This window comes from Enhydra lutris, unplaced genomic scaffold, assembly GCF_002288905.1.
Source record: "Enhydra lutris kenyoni isolate GAN:26980312 unplaced genomic scaffold, ASM228890v2 scaffoldscaffold7, whole genome shotgun sequence".
In the NCBI taxonomy this organism is placed as follows: domain Eukaryota; kingdom Metazoa; phylum Chordata; class Mammalia; order Carnivora; family Mustelidae; genus Enhydra; species Enhydra lutris.
Window position 1 is genome coordinate 28,348,907 of NW_019154091.1, and position 25,295 is coordinate 28,374,201.

Genomic DNA, 25,295 nt, shown 5'->3' on the forward strand with positions numbered 1-25,295 from the left:
CTATAAGTACTATAAATGTTTTGTTTTAAATTTTCTCTTTACCACCAATGACCCAAATGAATTTAAGAATTATATAGGCAGATGAAAATTAGACTTAAACTATACTATACTTAATTTTGTAGAGGTGATTATCATTCTTCTATATTCTCTTTCTAATTTGTCTTTATTCACATTTTTACAAAGGCTGAAACCAGAGGTTAAGTTGCTAAACAATTATCTGAAACCAAATAGTTCCTGAGGGGAGCATATATGTTTTACCTGATTTGTTAGACACCCAAATAATTGCTTCTGAAGACACATGGCTTCTATTTCCTACCACAATAGTTAGTGGAATCTGCCACAGGTAACTGCAAAATAAAATAGAAGCTTTAAGAATAAAATTTGTTATAACAAATAAACAAACAACATTTGCTATGCACCTTCTGCATGATTTCCATTATTCTCTTTAGGGGAAAATTAAAAATTCCCCATTCACAAAAGTAAGCAGTAAGTCAAGAAGATGAATTAACGTCTACAATGCCACTAAGCAGACTTAGCCTGTAAGAGTTTTAATTTCAATATAAAAGGGAGACTTTAAACAACACAATTTATCTTGCAAAAAAAAATTTGCATTTTACATTATGGAATAAAAAGTAGCTAAAATCAATAAATCAGAGCCACACCAAATATTGATTAAAGTCTCAAAATAACTCCCTTCTCCTGTTTCTATGTTAAATTAATGCACATTTCAGTGGCTTCATGAATTTACATTTCAACATTATACTTATTTATTCACTTAACTATCCTAAAAAGCAGTAGTATCACATTTTACAGAAAAGTTAAAATAGCACACCTAAAGTTATTCAGCAAAGCAGGAATGAAAGGTAAAAGTAATCAGATTCCCCTAAAATTCAGATCAATATAAAGATCAGTGCGGAACACCTTTAATGCTGTTTTCTGAAATGAAATTTCCAAACTGGTGTGTGAAATCATCAACCAACATTCAGGGATCAGGCAGGAGTTTCAGCTATTAAGAGAAGCATTTTCTAGAATTTGACTTTTTGTAGGAAAAAATGGAAGTTTACACTTGTATATGAAGTAGTATCAATTTAATCTCAAATGGGTACCCAGAAATAAACTGGATGGTCTTACAATAAGTTCAATGACTACATTATGTTTCTTTCTATGAAGTACAGCCAAATTATGTTGACTTATCATTGCACTATTAACAGCAGGGGTAGCCAATAATATCCAGTATGTGAAAAATATTTTTGATTTTATGGAAGAGACACTGTGTGAGTTCTATAATTGGGAAAGTAAACAGAGAATTGATAGTTTTTCAGGAAACATACCAGGGATTATATAACCACAAATATAATGAATCTGCTTTGGGGGAATGGGAAGAGAGGACATTTCCTCTAAATCTGTTACATGAAATTTAATTACTTTATCATTTCATGTTTCTCATTCACAATAAACAAACGTCAGTAATAGTAACAAATCTAAGTGGAAGAGTGGAAGAAATTAATAATTTTACACCAATTGCCCTCTATGATATGTAAAGTTAAAATAATATGTTTAAAATTCTAAATTTTAAAAATATGCTGTATTTAATCAGCAAAATATTTTTGAGTGCCAACTACATGGAGACACTAAGCTCCGCCGCAGTGGAATCCACATGGTTGGTCAGGAAATCAATAACCTATATACCCAAACGTATCATTTTTAAAGTAGACATAAATGAACATAACCCATGTAAGCTCTTATTCAAAGCCCGCCCACCTCTTCACATAATACCAAGAATATGGAAAATATTTAATAATGGTATTACTATAAGGAAGACAAAGAGAATTGATATATATTTCTTTAACAGCTGTTCTCTAAAAATAATGACTCTTCTTTGATTAATTGAAAAAAATATTTAACAGACAGTAATGCTTAACTGTGTGTCTGACTCTTAAATTAAACCCTAAGCTCATATTTGTAAACCTAATATCTTGAAAAAACCTAGAAATGGAAGGCGTTCCAGAAACTGCTATTGAATTGGATCAAATGGGATGAGACCAAAGTAAAATGAAAGGAACCAAGTCAGTTAATCCGAGATTAACTTTATGAACTTAACTTTCTGGTCCACATCTTCCACATTGAGTTGGGTCAACTAAATTGTGAAGTCAAACACGTATCCCTTAAAGGGCAAGAAATATACAAAATTGAAGATGTTTAAAGGTCCTCCAGGATAAATGTGCCTTTTTAAAGCATGATTTTAAAATGTGAAATATTATGTGCCCCAATATAAATAAATATACTTTTGCATTTATTTAAGCTGTATTCTTTTAAATAGTGGAACCAGAAACAATGATTATATTTCTATGGTATGCTTCAGTATTAGAGTTTTAGCAAAAGTTTCTTAAGTACAAGAAAAAGAAATTCTTCTTAGAACCATGCAGCTGCTTACAGTCAACGCGACATCCCTATGGGAAACTTCCCGCATGGCAGACACTTAATCACACAGCTGTTCAGATGCAAAAGAGTTAACTATAAAGTACTGGGATCCAAACACTTGGGCATTTTGTAAAACTTTTGAAATAGTCTTCTGTATTCTTCCCAAGAATGTTTTTACTCTGTGTCTGTGTGTGTATATGTCTGCGTGATCGTGTATGCACACAACCAAAATGTTTATATTGTCACAAAAACAAAATAAAAATTACAAATTACCAAGCCTATCTAAAATTTGTATTCATTTCCGAATTGCTATACTATGAACCCTGTATGTTGTTTTTCATAACTTTCCAAACAAGACATTATCTGGTCTTTTCCCAAATTTCATTTTGAAGTTTCATTTCAAAAATCAAAGAAAGCTCTTTGCTTGATGGTTAGAACTTAAAAGGGTGGAAGACACTAAACATGGTTGAGTGAAGCGTGGTGTGCTATAAAGAAAATCTCAGACTGCAGTGGGTTATATTTGAAGAAAAACTAGAAAAAAGCATTTGTGAAATTAAATTGTGTCCCAGCTACCTAAGTTTAATTTTAGTCATCTCATTTTAAGCATAAAAAAAAAAAAAACAAACACAAATGCATTTCAATAGACTTCTAAGATATATTTTTCTTTAATATTCCCCAGAGTTATCGCTTTTTGTGTAGTTCATGTTTTTATAATAAAACAATGTTTATCCTAGTAATCATGTTAAGGTAGACAATAATAGGTACTTATTTTAGCTTGAGGGAAAAATCTTTTTTAAAAATGGTACCAATGTCAATGAAGCATTAACGTAGACACCATGAACTCTACAGAAATTCCTGTCATCAGGTCAATAACCAAAGGGAATTATGACTGTGGAGATAAACACAATTGTCTGTAGCACAGGACTCTGAGAAACCCCATAAGTAGATGAGGAAACATTGGTTGACATTGCAATGTATTAACTTCATAAAGAAAAAAGCTACAAAAAAAAAAAAAGAAGAAGAAGAAGAAGAAAAGAAAAAAGCTACATAAATTCTAGCCAGTATCTTACTCGCTTTTACATATCAATGAACTGTATGCAATTATTAGTTATGTAGCAGTCTTTTATACTATAATACAGTTAGTCCATATGAAAAATATAATTACTATATACATTAAAAATGTTCTGGGCATATTGCTGTGGTATTCTGGTATCCTTTACAAAATTCAGGACAAAGAATTGATGAGACTGGCTCAGAAAATATCCACAGCTCATGGGATTTCTGGTACCGGTGGGCACTGTCTCACTGCACAACAGTTTGCACTGTACAACAAAGACTTATGAAGGTTATGTAAAAAGGACGGATAGAATTGATATTGAAACTCTGACCACAATCTTAGAGTGAATAAAATGGATCAATAAGACACAAGTGAATACTAAATTTTTAACTGCAAGCTCAATTATTCCAAAATAGATAGAAAATAATTTTCGAGCTTAAAGGGACTCCACCCCTTATCTTACTCTTAATATTTTATACACCAGGTTCTTGGGGTTCAACGTTATCCATATGATTTTACAACTGTAACGAAAGCAAAGCTCTATTCATGTTACATATACTTACGCAGCCTGGGAGAAATTCTGCCTTTAAAAGAGTCAGAATCACAGCTCATACATCTGATGCATGTTACAGGCTGACAGCATATTTTTGTTCAAAATTTGTTCTGGCATTTGCGGGTCCTTTATGTTTTTCTGCATCAGTGATGTTTGTGTCAAACTGATCATTCTCAAAGGCATGGCCTAAAACTCTCTAACTTTGCCACAGTCAAGTAGTTTTTATGTACTTCCTGGCAAGGCTGGGGTTGATGCCTAAGCAGGTTTAGCCTGGGGCCAGAGGGTGGAGGATGAGAAGCCGCGTTTGGCAGCTCTGTAGAATCCCAGGCTGGGTAAAAGGAAGCACTGACGGAGTTAGACCCTGATGGTGCGGCAGGGTAATCCCACTTTGCAAGGGCAGTTTATTGAAGGCCCACGTATATATTGACCTGGAGATTTAAGTCCGTGCTTTCCCCAATAACATTCCAAATTTAGTCACCAGAAAACATTCAGGAATTTCTCAGTCACTTCTACCTTATAGCCCACCTTGGAGCTAGCCTACTTGGGAATGATTTCCATCCCTCTCAGAGATTAAAACAAGAATAAACAAAAACAATTCATGCTTCACACCTCTGGGTAATGTAATGGGAGACAGCATGTCCAATCTAATCCAAACACCCCACTTTATTTATTAATTTTAAATTCCATTCCTTCTGTCCCCTCCCACCTCCAACCTTTTCTTAGGGCACCTTTTGAAAAATGAAATGAACTGATTTAAATTCCATTATCTTTCTTTGGCTCAGCCTTCAGTAACCCACCATACTAAGAAAACGTGAAGTAGAAAAGAAACACTATATGCTGTTTTCAGTAATTAAATAAGAGTTTCAAAAGAAAGTTTAACAACAAATAAAAATTCTATGTATGTTGTCTGTTCAGTGGTTTTACACATGGAATGAGGGAGGAGAACATATTTTGATGCCAAGTAACATTGATACTCAGACCATTTAAAAATGGTTCTACTTTGAGTTCCTTTGGCTCAGATACTAGTCTAGTTGTGGTTTTTGTTTGTTTTAATTAGTCTTTCTGGATTGCTAGTTTCTATTCTTATCTATTTTATAAATCGCAGTTTACTCAATTCCATTTAATTGACTTCATTGCATCTTAACTTTCTTGAATTTTATTCAACAAACATTCACAGGGAAAAGTAAAAAAATCACATATTTTTCTAAATCACCATGATAATTTAAACTCTGCTTAAACAAAATAACTGGTGTGTTGTCACTTTGATGGTTAAAATATCTGGAAATGGGAGTAAAAGAGGAATCAAAATGAAAACACCATATGTAAATAAAGAAATGAAAACCATATTTCACTTACATTTTATAATTGGACTAGCGATCCTTTTTAAAATGCTAAAAACACAAAGTGAAACCTAAGAATATAAGCAATTGTTTTTTCATGTAAAAGAGTGCTGTACCTGTTATTTTGAAGTTCGAGTGCTTTAGTTTTAGCACTGATGTCATAAATAAAATGTTGTTGGGTAATTATTATTCTATTTTCTGCTGTTGAATTTCCCAAGATTGTGATAACAGGATAACCCATCTGGAGTGTCCACTGATCCATTACTTCTTGTATATTTACAAATTTTCCATTCCGTTTTAAAGCCTTTGTAACCCAAATTGTATAAATTAGTTTCATAAACATGAACTATAAACATAATTAACATTAAGCCATTTTTATTTTTACCTTTATGATTTACTTAAGGATGAAAACATGTAAAATCAGTGAAGCTAATATAACGTGTTAGTAAAATTAATCTCATTGCCTTAAGTTAAGTTTCATGCATATATAGAGAAAGGAAAGACTTATAAGCATTAAAGTTTTTACTTAATGGAAGATAAAATATAGTTGATTGTTAAAACTATGCCTAGTACCAAGTTTAAATATTTGTTATTCGCCTATAGAAAAAACTACTTTAACTTCAATATTTCTCTCAAACATGAATATCTGACACCATATGAATGTTGTATTTCAGAAGTATTGCCTTGTTTGAGAGGAGGCAAGGTACTTTATTACTGCCATTTGTACTTTAAGTAATTTTAAACCCCATTACTTTTATAATACATCAAAAATAAAATGATAAAGCAATATGAGAAAATATAAAAAGGAAAAACAACTGTCAGTCTCAATAAAAGTTAAACGAATGGTTTATAAACTCAATTCAAATATTCAAGAAGAGGTTTTGCTATTCGAGCTTCCTATACTTTACCTCTGACAGTGTATTCCAGAGATCGTTTCTGGCTGCATTGCCGTACTTATGAATGGTTAAATAATCCTACAAAGAATATAAAATTAAAATTACAATTCAGAGGCTAAGCAATTTCCAGTAAACACATATATTTCTCAATTCAATTAATAATTTCTATTTGTTAGAATTACATTACTACGAAGACAAGGAGAAGGATGTGGAAGAAGACGAAAAATCTCATTTTACAATATCCTGAAGAACTTTAACTGTAACATATTTCTTAACTGATCAAACAATACTGGTCTCTTAAAAAATATTTTCGTAGCCATAATCACTTGCTATGGATTTCCAGCGTCAAAGACCTTCCTCTAATTTAACAAACCAACCTCAGGCAACTGTAAAGAAACAACCTCTGCAATGAAACATTTAGGAGAAACTTCCCCATCAGACTTTCCTGTTGAAATGTTGAAAAAAACAAATTCTGTTTTATGGAAAAGTAAAAACAACAACAGAGACCCAATTGATATATGCCAAAATGAAGAGGAATCGCTTTGCTGAAAGAGTGATGACTATATCCACAAGCTGTCCAGTTCCCTAGTCTTTCTGCAAGGGACAGGCTGCCTAATACAAAAAAGGACACATACTTATTTCCATGAGCTTGAAACACATATTAATACTTAATAAGGAAAAGTTAATCCTAAATTTATTTAATATTTTTGAGGGTAGGATTTTTCGTTTCCCAGTTTCCACCATTAGTAATTAAACCTACACACTTTCTATCTACCTATGCCTGCTCCCTTCTATGAAGCATGGTCTGTGTCACTGTGGATACGTGATTTGGTTACGGCCAGTCGGTGTTATTCTTTTTCCACATCAAAGTGGAAAAAGTAATAGGAAATAGTGTTTTATGTTATAAAACAGAGAGTCTTCTCAATTTGAAATTCCTTCATCTCTACAACATGTAGGTAGTAAACAAAATCCTAATTTACATCACAGTACTGAAAATGAAAAAAAAAAATGCTGACTCTCTTCAGTACTTTGTGTAGAGTTAGAATACTTTGGGGATAATTAAACTTGGGGAAGACTTTTTTTGAAATACAAATTGTAGCACCTGTGACAGATTCAGCTTCGTTGGCAACTCACAGCGCAGAAAATGGCAACTCCCACCTAATCAGACTCTAAAGATGCAATGCCCAACACTAACTTAGCAACCACAAATTCATCATCGTCATCAGGGATTATGAATAACTTTGTTCAAAAAATATAACCCCAAATAATCAATCTGAACTCCACTTTTGGTTTTGAATATGCCATATGAGTCATTTTCCATTAGAACTTAGAGACCAGGATTAAAATAAATTATTTCAGATTTAACTATCAGCATTATCTTTCATGCTTTTTCAGCACCTAAATGAATAAATCTGGGAACAATAGGAATTATGAAACACAAATTTGGGTTTTATTTTAGTACGTGATTTTTTAAAAAGTATCAACATTAGAACTATTTATTTATTGGGTTTGGCTTATGGATATGCTGCTAGGATAATCCTAAAGAGGGAACAAAGGAATACCCCACGGACTTTGAAAGGTCCAATACCTAACTACAGGATTCTCTTCACAGACAGATCATAAAAATCCAACTGTTCATGATATGAGTTGACTTTGGCCCAATATTGATCGTCAACTCGAACTCTTGGTTCCCTCCCCAATTCAGAATAAAGTTCAAATTTACATTTCAAGCAAGCTGAAACGGCAGTCATCCAGGCTTAGGAAGCAGTTCCAACTTGCTTGCCTCGGAACTCAGGGCAAAAAGCATCTTCTTGGATTCCCAGCAGTCCCAATTTTCGGGTGTTACTGGAATTTACATAAGTTAACTCTTGTTTTTCAAAAACTGAGAAAACCCCAAGTGTTCTCCTTAGTTATCTTAGCCTTCCTCTTGCATGAAAATAGTCATATTTTAAGTTAAAGAAATTGTGTTTTGTCTTTGCTGCATTACAAAGAAACTTACAGAATGGTAAATGTGGTTTTTCTGATATTCAATCATTTATTCATTCTTTCCACAAAATGTACGGTGTACTTTGCATGTGCTGGTAGCTTTCACATGCTGCGGGAACAGTTGGGGGAGACTAGGTTACTGAGAACAGTGACAGACACTGAGATGGGATTTGTGGAGGACGGGTTCTGGGACTGAAACTGTAGAAATCTTGGTACAAAAACTACTTGACAAGATGAATTTAAACATTTGCTATGTAATTAAATAAGAAGATTTTAAATTCCTTTTAAGCCTATAAGCCGATGAATATGAAAATGGCTGGAGTTATGAATCTGAAATGTAAATTTATGTTTATATGTATGTGTATGAAAGTCAATCAGCAGTAGATTTGACATTATGATACAAAGTAGGAGAATTTTTTAATATTAACCATACAAAGAATTTCAGAAACAGAAGAGTTGTTGAAAAGGAAAAAAAAAAAAAATAGACGACCACGAGAATATTCTTAAGGGATCAAACCAACATTATAAACTGATTAAAAGTTAAAGGCCTATTTAGCCAAAGTATATTCTCATACCTAAAGGATAAGAATGGGAATCTGACTGCCTTTGTCCAAATCTGCACCCCAATGCTCTCTAGCTACGTGATTTTGGCAAGTTGCTTAATCTCTTTAGGTATGAGTTATGCTAAGGAATGAATGATTTTTTCATAGAATTAGGTTAAGGAATAAACGATTTAATATCTGTACAGTATTAGAAGAGCAAAAAGTGTCTAGTACACAGTAAGTATTCAACAGACATCAGTTGTTATAGGCTTTTTAATCACTTAGGCTACCTGTTAGAGTAACAGAAGGGAAAGCATCACTGAGGATAATAACCAAAGAACATAACACATGAAAACAATATCTGCCTCCTTTGTAGCATTGTGTGAGTCGCTTTCTTTTATTCCATTCAATCCCAGGACATTTATGAGATAGGTATCATCATCATCATCTAATAAATCAGAACACTAGAACTCAGAGACTCCAGCCCATGTCAAAACCCCATACCTGTGCACACCACTGCCGACCCAAATCCAATGTCTGCTAGATGCCCCACAGACAACTAAGAGCTGAACTCACTGTCCTCCCCAACATTAGCTCCTTTTGGCAGTCCTTCCCCAGCGATGGCCTTCCAAACATCTCAACCAAGGAGGCTTCTTGGGTGCCTCTCTTTCCCTTTCTACCACATTCAAGTTAAAGCTCTACATTGGAAATCTTCCCTCCAGGTTCCCCTTTCCCTCCACCTGTCTGACAGCCTCTCTAGATGACTAAGACCACCACTGCTCTGTCCCTTTCAGATGGTCTCTCTCTTGTGCAGCCAGAAGAGCTTTCATCAGATGCACACATGGATCCCTGCTGCGCTCAGAAGACAGTCCGAACACCCTAAAGGAACGGTCCCTCTGTATTTCTGCCAGCCCGACTGTCACTTTGTTGCTCCGCTCTCTGCCCATGCCTGGGCATACTCTTTCCTTCTAGTCCCCTGCACAAGCCCTTCTCTACATATGCTCTACTTCAAGCCCATTCAAGCTCCACGACTCGGGCTTGATAAATTCTTCCCAGGGATTCTTTCTTGGTCATTCCCACACCTTCCTGAGTTACATACCCCTCTCATATTCTCACACGTTGCACCATCTGAGAGCATCTATCGCACTATGTTATAATTGCTTGTTCATCACTTTGACTGCCCACATACTCTGTAAACTCCATGGGAGTAAAGCCCCTGTTACTCCTCTTGACCACTGTTTGGCTGGCATCTATGTGCCCAGCCTGGTACACAGCAAATGCTGAATATATTTGTGTGATTTTTGACTATCCTTATTCAACATGCCTTTCTGTTAACCACTGACAGTGCTGTTAAAAGACGTTTCTCATATCCATCAGATTCCTCCAAAATGTCATATTTAAACACTAGCACAGGACACAATTTCTTATTTCAGTGCATATATGCCAGCTCTATAACTTGCATTGATATATGCAATTGCATGTGATGTCATTGAAAGACTGAACTCTTGGGTAGGAGGCCATTTTTATTTTACTTTCTTGGCTAACAAGTGACATGATCCACAATTTTTCATGTACAAAAGCCAATGGGACTAATAAGCTAATAAGTAAACAGGAGAAAAGGAAAAAATGATCTGAGGCAGTAAAGCACTATTATCTTTTAACATGTTTATATGGAATAATTATGCTCTCCTACTAATGGGTCCCTTAGCATGTTAAAAAAGAGGACTAACTGCACAAAGGATTTATTCCTCAGGACGCAGAAGGACAGTTTAATAAAATCCAAAGATATATGGACTGTTTTATTTGTGTTTAGCTGCAAATTATAAAAAATCCACCCTAGAATGACCTTTATAATGACAAGATTTATTCTTTCCTATTATAAGAAGGTAAGACAGCCGCAATTTTTTTCTCCAGAAATTGTTTGGCCTTGCCTTTCCTTGTGTTTTGTCTCCCTGCTTGGGTTTGAGGCTGGATGGCACAAGCAATCCCAGCCATCACATTCAGACAGGACATTGCACAGAGGAAAGAGACAGAATTTCTTTCTGAGAAACTTCCTCTCAGTTGCTGCATCAAACTCTCCGCGTTTCCCACTTGTCAGAATTGTATCACAGGCTCCAGCTGAAATCTGCTGATGAAGCTCTTAGGGGGTATTGTTTTGGGACAGCTCAAGGCAGGCTCGATGCTGTGTTTTCTCCAATGACATAAGAGAGGCAAGTCTGGGCTTCAGTAACACTGGCAAGTAGGAGCCCTTCTACTCGTAAGACTAGCCTGGGAAATGCCAGGTAAATCCAGGCATTGATTTTTCTGACTATGTGACAAGAAGGCTGAAGCAGGGATTTGAAATATTGTTCTTTTCTATTAAGAATAATTGTACCTCAAAAAATGTGTAGTGAGCATTTGTCATTCTTTTGGCTTTCCAGCATTTAAACACCACGTTTATATGGGGACAATAACTCACCATGGAATCCTGCAGAAAGGTGAGGGCTCTGCCTCCCACTTTCAATGGAAGGGACAAAATAGTAAATCCCTCCTTCTCCCCTTTCCCTGACAGCTAAAGTACGCATGCGTGCCCTGGCCTCAGACGAGTAGATACTTCAGCGCAGGACTGTGAATCCTGCCAGATCGATGCAAAGAAGCAGGAACAGGTGAAAGACTATCCCGGGCTCCAGAGGTAGCCACATTAATGGTAGCAGTTAAACTAACCATTCCTGTGGCAAGACCTTGGCTAGGTTTCTTAATTTCTTAGTTTCCCTTAGTTTCTACTACCCATTTTGCAAGCCTGGTGCTCCAGCATTCCCAATGCTTCCAAAGGCTACTGTACCTACACCCTTCCAGCAAATTTCTTTTTTGCCTGATTTGGCCAAACTTTGTTTCTATTGCCTGCAACCCAAAACCCTGACTGTTAACAACACTAATAGGGGATATAATCAAAACAAACACAAACATCTTAAATTTTCTTGGTAACCTCGGAATGAAAAATAGAAATTTTCTCACACGACTTATACAAAATGAAAAGCAAAGGACACCCAGTTTTACTGCATAAATCTTCTAGGGTTTCACAGTATTAGAAACAGTAGGTATGGGGGGAAGAAGGTAGATACTTAGGTTTAAAAAGAAAAAAAAGAGGCAGACAAGAAGACTGGAGAAAAAGTATAAAAGTTCCATAGACAGGAATGCACAGAGAGTAACAATAATACAAACAAACTTATGTTAAACTCTTGTCTTAAAAAAATCTTCTAGAGCAGGGGCTTTTAAACTGGAAACCTAAAGCTCAAAACTTAAATACTCGTGAGTGTATGCATTATTAGAGTAGGGTGATGTTAAAGGGATCCATGAACAATAAGAAAGCAGATTAAAGGCTATCAGATCAAAGCAATGTCACAGAAAGGTTGGAAAAACCCCATTTGAAGCCTGGGCCATGCACTTCAGAAATGTTTCTACATTCTCTGACCTTGAGAAACAGTTGCAAGGAGACCAAACCAGTGACAGAAGACCAACTAACACACACAAGAAAGATCAACTACAGATCGAGATGTTATTTTGGTTTTTATCTGAAACGTGGCTGTAGATTATGAAATTAAATAAAAATGAGAAGCAGAGCACTGGAAAAGCATCACGCAAAATCAAAGAATGTTTACATTTTATGCTTTTAGCTAGGAACCAAGGATGAAAAGGTATGAATAATTGTTAAACCTCGATTGTTAAATTATAACAAGTTTCTAAAGAGGAAGCCCAATAAAAGAGGCTCCAATACTAAAGTTTTCAAGGTACATGAGTGTCTGGCCACCAGACACAGTAAAAAATAAGTGGTATTTAGGAAAGAAAATTATTTGACTAGATAGAACAAAATCAATTATGCCACTGTTTGCACGCATTTTTCATTTTTATTTTTTTAATGTGCGTTTTACCTAGATTTACCATTACATGTTGCTTACTTACATACAGGAGAATTCAGATATTTCTCTAAGAACAAAAAGGTATTTTACATGTTCCAAAAAATCCACTACTCACCTAATGAGGATAATTTTATAAAATCAGCATACGTTCTTAACGAGTTGCAAAATATACCAGAAAAATCAGAAAATCTTAAATCAAAACAACTTGCTGGTACCTAAAAGATTTGTTTGTTGGTGTTTGTTTGTTTTAAATCACAGGCAATGGCATGTTCTCATATCAGCTTTGTTTTCACAGATCTCTTACTTAGCAATTACACATCATGCCATCAGTGCCTTCACAGGCAGAAGCATCACGAGAGGTGTGAGGGATATCACCACGCAATTTGTGCATTCCAGAGCAAGCTGACAGGTCTTAACACCTGTCAGTAAAATAATGTGAATGTAAGTCTACAGGGGTCTTCTAGGGTACTAAAACATCCCCCTCTCTCGCTTCTGCCACTAGCTTGAAATATTACTGAGACATAAAATGAATCTATTGGCAAAACTGAAGTTTGTGGATTGCCTTTCCTGAATGCCCTGGTAAAGGACTTTGACCACAGCAAGCTCACGAAATAGACAAATTATATCCTGACTGGTAAAAATACACTGCCTTTTGTAAATCAAGATGCCCACGGACTGTGGAGCATGAACATGGAGCTCCCTCCACTTCCACTCCTTTTCTCAACCAGCCCTAGCCCTGGTGACTAGTTGAGGAAAAAAAAAAAATGCAATTCAATTAAGATAGAAGCATGTGTGTATTTAGAAAACTAAATAGAAATTTAGGCTGATCCTTATCCGTCATGTGATCTTGAGTAATTTTTCTATTTTCTCTAAACTTTAATTTTTTCAGCTGGAAAGGATAGATAATATAGTACCTACTTAGGAAGACAGTGCACAGAAAATGACATAGAACAAGAAAAGCACTTAGAAAAATGCCTGCCACACAAAAACCCAGGGAACATTAGTTATTACAAGACCAAGCTCAGGGGGAAAATACCTCTAGAGTCAATATTTTTGATCTCACGTCCAAGAGCAGTCAAAATATTCTAGAGGCTAAAGAAGGGAAATGATATGGACTAACTGGAAGGAAGTTAGTGCTTAGAGGGACTTTTTTTTTTTAATTTTTAAAAAAGTAAAAAGGCAAGAAAAAAATTGGGGCCAGCGTTTTTTTAGGTTTGAGGAACGCTTAGAAACCTTCCCCCTCCTGGGTCTGGAAAAAGAAACTAGGAGGACTCCTGAGTTGTGCAGTCTAGCGCCCTATTTTTCACAGAGCTCTACTTAGGTGACAAGCCACTGACTGTTTATGACTTGGGTGGCTCATGTAATAAGGGCACTAATTAGGGACTTCACAAAATAGCCATACCTAAGTTGGCATGAAGCTTCAAAAACACTACCATTCAGGTGACCAGAAAGACAAGGCTTGGACAAGATATATACCAAACACTCAAGCAACATGTGCTCTCTCACTTCTTTCCCACTCACTAATCAACCCACACCAAGAAACCAACAGGACTGCGTGTCAGTGTGGAGGAGAACAAAGGGTTCTTCACCACACATTCTGGACTGAAAAAGTCCCCTGGAATATCCTCATATTAATTAGGGGAATTCAATAAGCACAGATTGAATTTCCCATATGCTCAGAAGCATGGGGATTTCTTCCAGTGTTAAAATCATATATACTTGTAAATACATTGTTTATCAATGGTGGCTATTTGTCTATCAGATCCTTTATGGTTTTATTCCCCTGATTATCTAGCTTACATTTCATAGCGCATCTTAACCAGTTCGTAGCAAACTGGCTCATCTCCTTTGCAGCTCTGTCCTTCAAGTTTACTAGTTGGCAAAACCCCAGGCCTGGATGAATCCAAGTATGTGCCTTCTCTAAACCCGCACCATGCCGCTGAGCATCATGGGAGAAAATAATGCAATTGAATAGTTTTATTATAAATTCATAATTCCCAAACTCAAATAGGCACTCAATACAATAGTCATGCCATCTACTCTTCCCAATCTTCAATCTCCAAACCTCCCTCCTTCCCAGGCTCACCCCCCAATTTTAGCTACTGACTTTGCTTTAAAAAAAAGAATAGAAAAAAATAGAATTCATCAGAAAGGAACTCCCTCATGTTCCCATTTCCAAATCCCCAAATTTACTGGAAGTGTATCTCTTATCAGAGACTTATTTTACCTTCTCAAGGACCTTCTCAAGGTCCCAGTCATCTCTCACTTCTCTAGTTTCTGTCCATCAAGCTTTTCCTCTCCTGACTCCTTCTCCGCCAGCCTAACTTGTACAACGGTCCCCCATCTTTAAAAACGAAACAAAACAAAACAAAAACTTTCTTTAGCCTTATCCTCCTCTAACAACTTACCCTGGTTTTCTGATCTCTTTCCTTGGCAAATTTCTTTAAATTTTACTCTCCAGACACTGTTTCCACTCAGAAAAAAAAAAAAAACCCATGCACTCTTTTTTTTTTTTTTTTTTAAGATTTTATTTATTTATTTGACAGAGAACGCTAGTAGGCAGAGAGGCAGGCAGAGAGAGAGAGAGAGAAGCAGGCTCTGCACTGAGCAGAGAGCCCGATGCGGGGCTCGATCCCAGGACCCCGGGATCATGACCTGAGCCGAAGGCAGAGGCTTCAACCCACTGAGCCACCCAGGCGCCCCACCCATGCACTCTTTAAGCCATTCCAGAGATAATCCATAAATTTGCAAGCTGCCAAAAGAAACACTTTTCAGTCTTTACTCCACCTCTCAGTTGCATTTAACCTCATCGATCACTTTCTTGAAATAAGCTTCCTTCTTGACTTGGGTGACACCGTACTCTTGATATCCTGCCTGCCTCTCCTGCTGCCACATCTCCATCTCTAGCCTTGGGCCCCTCCTCTTCTCTCAGCCTCCAGTTGTTCAAGCCCCACGGGGCTTGTTTCCTGGCCTTTGCCCAGAAACATTCTCAGGTACCCCCTCTTCCTTACCTCTCATACATACCCTTCACCCAATCTATCCCCAGATCCATCTACCGGACCTTCAAAAAACATTTTGAATCCATGTCTCTGTGAATTTACTGATTATTTATGTTGCCATCATCTCTCACCTGAATCTTCAAATATCTTCCTAATTTTATTACCTGATTCCTGTCTTGGTATGCTGATTGTCCCACTCCCAATATATTATTATAAGTTCCCAAATAACTATTTTAAATAGTTGTTTTCTATTTAGAACCACATCACATCCCAGTTTAAAATTGCTTAATAGCACCCCCGCTGCTCTCAGAATAAAATCCAGTCTTCTTAGCACTTGGTACTGTGTGACTACTTCCTGCCCTCCTCTCCCACCTTCTCTCTCCTTACTAACTTGGCTGAGCCACACCAGCTTCTTTCTTTTCCTAGAAGTTGCTCAGTCCTTGGCCTCAGCCCTTTGCACAAGCCGTTCTATATTTCCAGAATGATCTCCTTCCTCCCCCAGGTTTCTCTTGGCCTCCAGACCTCAGTATGGATGGCTTCTTCTTAAGAAGGAGTTCCTGAGCGCCCAATCTAAAATTGCCTGACCCATCTGCCCATATGTTCCCTCACAGCATTCTATTTTCTTCCTTCCCAGCATTTCTCACATTTAGTAAATATATATGTATTTGATTTTTTCCTGTTTAGGGTCAATCTTACCCTGTTACATATGATTTGTGAGATCAGGGGCCATCTCTGCTGGGGGCGGCATGCCCTGAATACTCAGTACTTACCACAGTGTCTGACATAGAGTGGGTATGTGATAAGTTTGTGTGGAATAAATGAATAACCGAACATGACTGACAGGGGAGCAACATGTGCTGTGGGTCTAAAACAAAGCACAGCTCGTGCAGGAAGTGAAATCAGAATTTTGGTTTATTAGCACAAAGCATTAAGGAAAAATCTTAGCATTATAATGAGCTATGGTTCTTTCAGGGGAAAAAACATGATCTGTGAAATAATCACAGGAAGAGACCTTGAGCAGAAAAGAACAAGTGAATATAAGAGCCTGATTGCAAGAGGCAATGAGATTCAGGATGACAAATGAACATTGCTATTTCTTTGTGTGTCATACTAGCACGGAGCCCCCTCTTCCATGGACGGAAACACAGAGGTAGACCAAATGTTTTGAATGCACTTGAACCTTTTGTAAGGCATTTTCCAAATATATAACTTAGGTCCTTAGCACTCCTCCTAAGCCACTAATTTATAACATGGGCTTTTTCACCATAATACTAAGATATTTAGAATCATGGGGGGAAAAGGATGTGTAGTAAATATGTTATGGTTTATTATTTTTACTGCATAGCCATTTATACAAAATTATGAAAAAGGGAGTAAAACTTCAATCTTCAAATGGGTAGGAACGTGAGTGATTATGTCACCAAAGAGTGAAATGCAAGAGAATATATGAAGTGTTTCCAACATCATTTGTAATAAAAAAAACATACACACTGAGATAGCAATTTGGTAATTTTTTACTTACTAAATTAGTAAGAAAATTATTTTGGAAAATAAGACCTAAGGCTGTTTGCTTAGTGCATTATAAAAAGAGAACTTTCAAACTTTACTTCTACTACTATATACTGGCTTAACATTTTGGAAGAAAAACTGAGAATGTGATTCCAGAAGTGGATATGAAGAGACAACCAAAATATAATAGGAAAAATCTATCATTTGAAGACCATGACAGTATTGTTTATTTAACAGAAACTAGAAAGTGATCTGGATGTTCACAAACAAGGAAAAAACTAAATATATTATGGCACACCCAGTATTAACCTATATAATAGCATCACCAAGCAGTTAAGAAAACATGAGTAATGAGAAAAACCACCTTCCCAACTCAGGAAGGTCCTTTTTGCATCAAAACTTACAACATTGCCAGATATGTGGTTCTTAGGCTATTACACAAAGGTTCTGAAAAGAGAACATTAAAGGAAAAGAAAAAGAAATTAACAGAGGAAAAGAAAGAAAACTGCTGGCGTAGGCATTATAACAGGTCAGGGAAACAGATGCCTGGGAGGCAAGTTTACTATATCCTGCACTATCGATCTAATCAATTGGTACAGTCCTCAAGGAGTGAGAGACACTTTGCAGATCAGTGTACCCATGGCAATGCAGATTTAGAGACTGGTGTATGTTTGCACACATATCCACATACAAATATATCCACTCGTCAACCAAAGGTGTCTAAAAATTTCACAGATACAATTTAAATAAGGTTATCTAAGACATCATTTTATAGGATCAACTCTATATAGCTAAAATGTACAAAATATCCTGAGCCCTTAACTAACAGGTAAAAGAAAACCAATAAATATAACTTTCTAAGACTTCCTATTGAGCTGGGTAAATGCCTACAGGATGACCAAATAAAGATATTTGTCGTTACTAATAAGGGCTTTTTAGTTAATGCTATATAGTCATAGTGGTCAGTTAACAATATTGAACTCAAAGACAAAATGATAAGGATTCAATCAGTAGCTGTATGTAAACAAATGAATTGAAACTAATGAAATGGAAGCTATTTCTCTCTGATTGAGAAATATGAATGACTACTGCTATCTAATTTTTAAAGTATTTTCTTTTTATTAGAGATTGTATTCTTGATTCTCAAATCCATAGAATCCTTATAATTAATATTTTTCTATATTAATATTCTTAATAATTTTAGCTTTCTAGTTAGGTCTATAATAAGTTAAATGCTAATTAGGTCAAATCCAACAACTAAAAACACCAGCAGTGATAGCACTATTATCATCTGGTATTGAGTGATCACAACAAATTAGTGAGAAGTGTTAACCTTTCTACCTCTAGTATAACTAAAACTGCCCAATGATTTAAGTGAAACATGGAGAAATTTGAGCAAAAGCTGTCGGTGGTTATTCATTTTAGATTAAGTATGATTCAGTTATCATCTGGATGAAAACACAATACTACCTCTTCAGAAAGGAAATGAACTTCGACACACTGTCTCTATTCCTCTATTATTCTATGACTTTTCATTTTTCCAAAAAATCTACATGCAAGAGAGAAAACGCTCTCTCAGAAATGCAAGCTGGAAGTTATTGAATAAAAATCCTGTGTACACATGTTAACATAGAACTTCTCACTGGAACACAAGTTATTGAGTATGTTGTTGCTACTAATAATCCCTCTGGCTTTGTGCCTGTCATTACCTTCAGGCTATCAGAATTTTATGAGCACAAACCAATAAAAATGATATTTCCCTTTTGCTTTTTATCCACACCTCATTGCCTTACATTGATTTGCATAAGCAATTTCTACCCTGATAATTGGAGCCAAACATCTTGTTCTGGGTTATCTTATGGAAAAGAGCAGTTAAATACTAATCAAGGGAAATCTTTTTTATTCAACTACATTTTAGATGATATTGAATTACCCTCATTGGTTGAGCAAGAAGGTAACTCATTTTCTGACATGGATTTCAAGTTTTGAGTTTATATCAAGCTTAATAATGATGTTTCTTCACAATTTCAATTCCCTGATGTTGACTCATAATAACATGAAGAATGGTGTCGTGAGGATCAAATCATTATAACAATATTGTTTTGTTTAAAAAGAAAAAGCAACAGTACTATGTAATAATTATTTTTTAATAGCTACTGAGCCAATCAATGTTATCTGAGGGTTTCATAATTATAGCTTTATTCTTTTATTTCCAGAAAAATAAAAGAAAAGGAGAAAATACAACCTGGAGATTAAAACATGTAAAAAATGAAATAAGAAAGGTCAATGCCATGTAAAAAAAAATTCTTTCTAAAAGAATCATTACTTGAATCACTTCAGAAATAAGCATAGTACTTAAATAGAATGAGGATTTGAGCTATGGGAACTTAAGTTATAAAAACACGGTAAAAAAAACCACACAGTAAAACAAGTACATCTTAATTTATTGATCATATGCATAAGCATTACTACATGTGGATGAAAATTAACAAATATGCACTGAAACAATCAGATACCCAGGAAATAAAAAGATGTAAGGACTGCTGAAAGATTCAGCAATACTTAACCAGTATTATGGGTTGAAGACGGAGTGAACTATAACCACACTCAGAAGACCACAGTGTTACCAAAGCCAACAGAAGAAAGTCTTTCAAAGCACTTCTGGATAAAGACTATGGATTGAACAAACCCATCTAATTTCACTCACTTCCCAAACAGAAGTAGAACTATACTGAGTGTATAGGTATCATCAGTTCTTTGTGATAACTAAATATCTTGATTTTCTGGAGTCTAGCAGGAGCGTTCCTGACATTTACTCCTCTAACCCTCCCAACAGTTTTTTAGAAAATTCATATACTCTGTGTTAAAACCCTTTCTTTTGAAAGACCTAGAATGGATTTGGTTTTGCTACTGTATCATGGGCCAGGAGTGGTATGTTCCAGGAAAAAGACTCTCAACGATGCGAATCTACAATCTGGATTTGTGCCTTGATTAGATTTAGATGAGGTAATATCACTGAACATGGGTAATAAGGTCCTGGTAATCTATGGTTTTCAGGGTCAACCAGTTTCTTAAATTATCATCTGTAGTTGTCTAAATTGAAGAAGAGGCTCTGGGAAAACAAATGATTGCTTCAACAGGACATTACCAGAGCATACAGAATTACAAAGTCTTTGAGGCTTTACAAAGCCTTTACAAAGGCTATTTCTGAAAGGAGGGAATTGGGATGGGGACCTTGAAAGTATAAATTCCACTGAGCCTCTTTTAGGGTCAAAAGCAGCTCTTCCTGTCTCTGGAAAAGTTAGTTAGTTACTACTAGTTTGAATCCCTGATAATGGCACTCACTGGGGGGGAGGGGGGAATGCTGATTCTCAAAACCAACATCCAATATATCTCAATGCCATCAGACCCACAGGGACAGTTGACTCCAGCTGATTCCAGGAATATAAGTAGAAATTCTTACTTTAGAAAAGATAGCATATACACTAAAATCACCAAGAAATTTCAAAAAGTCCGTAGAAAATGTCATCTGAGACAACTGTAGCTTCATCATAAACATGTAAAGTATCCAGCGCAAAATATGAAAGTGTAACAAAATACCAAAGATAACTAAAAAGCAAGGGAAATAGAAGCAGTTTCTTAGCAGTAGGCAAAAAGAAACATCGCCAGCAAAAATTCCCTGTAACAAAAAATGCTGGTCTGGTTTGACTATAATTACAGCACTATGCACATTGAAGGCCATTAGCCTTAATATTCAGATAATAACTAAAGATTCAAGAATAGGGAGTCACTCACTTTTGCGCATCTGGTTTACAAATTTTTCTATCAAAATAGTTGTTCCCAAATTAAAGTATCAAACCCAAATTGTCTAACTAGTAAAAAATCCATTAAATAAATCTTACATTTGGAGAATCTGAAAGATGAAAAAAATCTTAGAGAGTATTTAGTCCAACTCTTGCATTTTATAACTATGGAGTCAGGAATCAAGAAGATTTCATGATTTGTAGAAAGCCCAGCATTAATTGGAAACAAAAATGAGAATCATTTTCATTGCCTCATGCTTCCCAAAATACACGAGCTATTATTCTGGGAAATGGGTTATATAAAATAGTAGATACAGAGTTTGCAAAACTATAAACATATCTAAGTTTTAAAAATATATTACTTATGAGGGCATACCTAATGCAACAAGGGTTCATGCTTGATTTGCTCTACATTTCACTTTCAATTTAAACATCAAAACAGAAGCCAACTTGTTTATGGTAGGAGGACTAATTTTTTAGAACTATATATACTATCTATTTTATAACTGTGTATAACTATCTATAGTTATTTTATAACTATACATACTATCTATATATATAACTATATATACTATCTATATACTACAAAGAGAAGTTTTATTTATTTATTTTTATTTAAATATTTAATTTAAAATTTATTAAAATTTATTAAAATATTTATTTATTTTTAGCGTATAATGCATTATTTGTTTCAGGGATGTAGGTGTGATTCATCTGTCCTATACAACACACAACACTCACCACAACACATAACTTCCCCAATGCCCATCACTCAGGCACCCCATTTCTTCAACCCCCTACTCCTCCAGCAACCCTCAGTTTGTTTCCTAAGATTGAGAATCTCTTATGGTTTGTCTCCCTCTCTGGTTTCATAGTTTCATTTTTTCCTCTCTTCCTCTATGATCCTCCGCCCTGTTTCTTAAATTCTGCATATCAGTGAGGTCATATGATAATTATCTTTCTCTGATAGACTTATTTTGCTTAGCATAATACCCTCTAGTTCCATCCACATCACTGCAAATGGCAAGATTTCATTTTTGATGGCTGCATTAATATTCATATATATGAATATTAATATTATAATATTAATATTAATATTATATATATATATATATACACGCCACAACTTCTTTATTCATTCATCTGTCAATGAACATATTGGCTCTTTCCACAGTTTGGCTATTGTGGACATTGCTGTTATAAACATTGGGGTACAGATGACCCTTCAGATCACTACATTTGTATCTTTGGGGTAAACAATCTCGTCTGATCTTGGAAGCTAACCAGGGTGAGGCCTGGTTAGTACTTGAATGGGTGGCAATTAATTTTAAAACTATGTTAAACTGAACCATTTAAGCATCAAATAAAATTTAAGAAACAAGGGAATTAGACAAAAAAATCAAGAAGACCAGACCAAGGAAAGCTGTGATTATTTTGTATGAAACTATTTATTAGGGGGCACCTGGGTGGCTCAGTCATTAAATATCTGCTTTTGGCTCAGGTCCTGATCACAGGGTCCTGGGAGCGAGCCCCCATTGGGCTCCCTGCTTCACGGGAAGCCTGCTTCTCCCTCTACCACTCCCTCTGCTTGTGTCCCCTCTCTCACTGTGTCTCTCTCTCTCTCTGTGTCAAATAAATAAATAAAAATCTTAAAAAAAAAAAAGAAACTATTAGACTTTCTAATAGCTGATTAAATGAATCAAATGGTTACTAGGAATAGAACTTTTCTCAAAAAGTCTCTAGAGTGCCTTCCTACTGTGGAATATATGGGTGAAGTGATACAAGATAATACAAAAGGTAGAAGAATGTAGTTGAATTAATACTCAGATACGTTGTAAGTTAAATACAAACATTTGAATTGATCCAGAAATTTTCCAGAAACCTACTACCTTTCTATATTACTTTTATTACATTTAATATATAAATATTATATTTATATAAATTATTTTATAGCTATCAATATTTATTATATATTAACAATTATTTTAGATTGTAAATTTTATATTGTGTTTATTATATAATATATACAGTTGACTCTTGAACAACATGGGTTTGAACTACACAGGCCACTTACACGTGGATTTTTTACCGTATAGTATTGTTAAGGTATTTTCTTGTCCTTAATATTTGATAACCCTTTTTCTCCAGCATACTTTACTGTAAGAATATAGTATATAACAGAACATACGAAAATGTGTCAATTGACTGTTTATGTTATCAGTAAGTCTTCCAGTCAACAGTAAGCTACTCATAGTTAAGTTTTTGATCATCAAATTTATATGAAGATTTTTGGCTGTGTCAGGGGGTGTGAGGGGGTCAGTGCCCCCAACCTCTGCATTGTTCAAGGTTCAACTGTATATATTTAATATATTTCTGGTTCTATTTGTAAAAAATATTAGCCTTGTTCCGAAAAGGGTTTAGGATGAGTCATGAGGATACAAAAACTGTAAGAGAGCACAAACTTCAGTAGAAACCTCCAGCATAAGATTGTTCCTATGCAGCACATGAAAGGTCCTAGTAAAAAATGAAGAAAAAAAGGAGGAAAGGAAAGGCAAGAAAAACAGGGGGAAGAAAGAAGGGGAAAAAAAGGAGAGAGAAAAATGTATATGAAAAACATACTATTTCCAATCTGGGATTGACTACAAACCTAACCCTGGGTCTGTCTTCAACATAAACTTCTATTTGCCAACATAGAAACAGCCACGGTTAATGTAAAAACAATTAATAGATTTTCCAGCAAAGGTAAGCGTTGACAGTCCAGATTAGCTCCTACAACAACATGTAAACCAAGACTCCCCAGAGCCTTGTGGATGGGAAATATATTAAATCAACTCAGTGACCACTCAACACCATGACACAAACAGTCTGTTCAGGAGGTCATTTCCAAAATGTACCCCATACATCTTCATGCACAAGAGATGATAACTTATCACCTAGACATAGGGATCTACTGTAAACTAATCCAAACTGCTGATGATACACTAAATCAGTTTGAGTGATGAGTATAAATAAAGCTGCAAGCAAAGTACTGAAGGATACAGATCCTTCTGATCAATGAGATGTCACAAGGCAAATGAAATGCAATGTTGACAAACATAGAGTCCCCTCAGTTGAAAATTAACCACCTCATGTATCAGAGCATAAATGCACACATTAATAAAAGTTTACTATAATAGGAGTCCAAGGCTATATTCTTTTTCAGATAAAACTGAAGAGACTAAGTCAGTAGTACAGGGTGTACTAAAAATTGATATATTTTTGTATACAACCAAAAAAGTGACAGGATAAAGAAAAACGTTGCAAAGCGGTAATCCTTCCCAAATAATATAACTAGAGTTATTCAATCTGCTGAGCAAATCCAGATGAGGAAAAACAATAAAAGTTTTAGACAGAAAGTGATTTCACATCAACTTGCTACCAGGAAATAAAATTTAATTTGTGTTGCCCTTAAGAAAGCTTAGATATTTTCTGGAACTGTCACACTACAATTTCAATGGGGGAAAAACAAAGGATTGGGGATAGGAAGGACATTCCTCCAGACCGTTGATATTCATGGAGGGCACTCCTTGAGAAAAAAGATTTTCCCAACTATGTGATCAGAATAGAGACTTCAGCATCCCTCAAACAGGTTCAATAGAATTCAGCTGTTCTGAAGGTGTCCGAATGGAAAGAGCTGATTAAAGTAAATTTCAACCCCTGCTGGAACAAATCTGTAAGAATATTTTCTAAGGGAAATTAGTCTCCAACAAATTTATATATTTTTTCTTCATTCTGTTAAGTATATGTAACTTTGTCATAACATATTCAACTCTTGCTTTGTATTTTATCTTTTAGTTTATTTTAGGTAAAGGTAGAATTATACTACTAAGATATGACCTAATCCCATACGTAGTTTATTTAAATTTCAAAATGAAAAGCTTACTAAGAACAGATAAGATTGATTGCTCTCTCTGTCTTAGCATAATTGTATTTCAGGTGAACATCAATTTACTTTAAAGGACACTTCTAAGTAGCAGAATGCATCATAAATAATTCATCAATCACAGCTGCTAGAAACATGATTTACTTCAACAGATTCAATGGAATAAAAGTTCTATTTTTCTATATTTGTGTATGCTTTAAAGTGTTTAAGGACCCTCCTTTTTAAAGAATCACTCTTAGATTACATACTTCATACTTAAAATGCAGTTCGATAACACTGGGGTTTTTTTTATTTTAAAACATATTTCCAATTTTAAAAACATTTAAATATCTTCAGAACAAATAACAATTTATGTATATCAACAGTAAAAC

The 25,295-nt window shown here is 35.4% G+C and overlaps 1 protein-coding gene across 1 annotated transcript in view; it reads right to left on the reverse strand.

Annotated features, from left to right (window-relative positions):
• LOC111142230 (thyrotropin releasing hormone degrading enzyme) overlaps positions 1–25,295 on the reverse strand; it is a 380,019-nt gene that overhangs the window by 86,845 nt on the left and 267,879 nt on the right. Inside the window, exons 8-10 of the mRNA XM_022495269.1 lie at positions 6,280–6,345; positions 5,488–5,675; positions 259–347 (exon numbers count right to left, since the gene is read on the reverse strand). Of these exons, the coding sequence (XP_022350977.1) occupies positions 259–347; positions 5,488–5,675; positions 6,280–6,345 (343 nt within the window). The remainder of the gene's footprint in view (positions 1–258; positions 348–5,487; positions 5,676–6,279; positions 6,346–25,295) is intronic.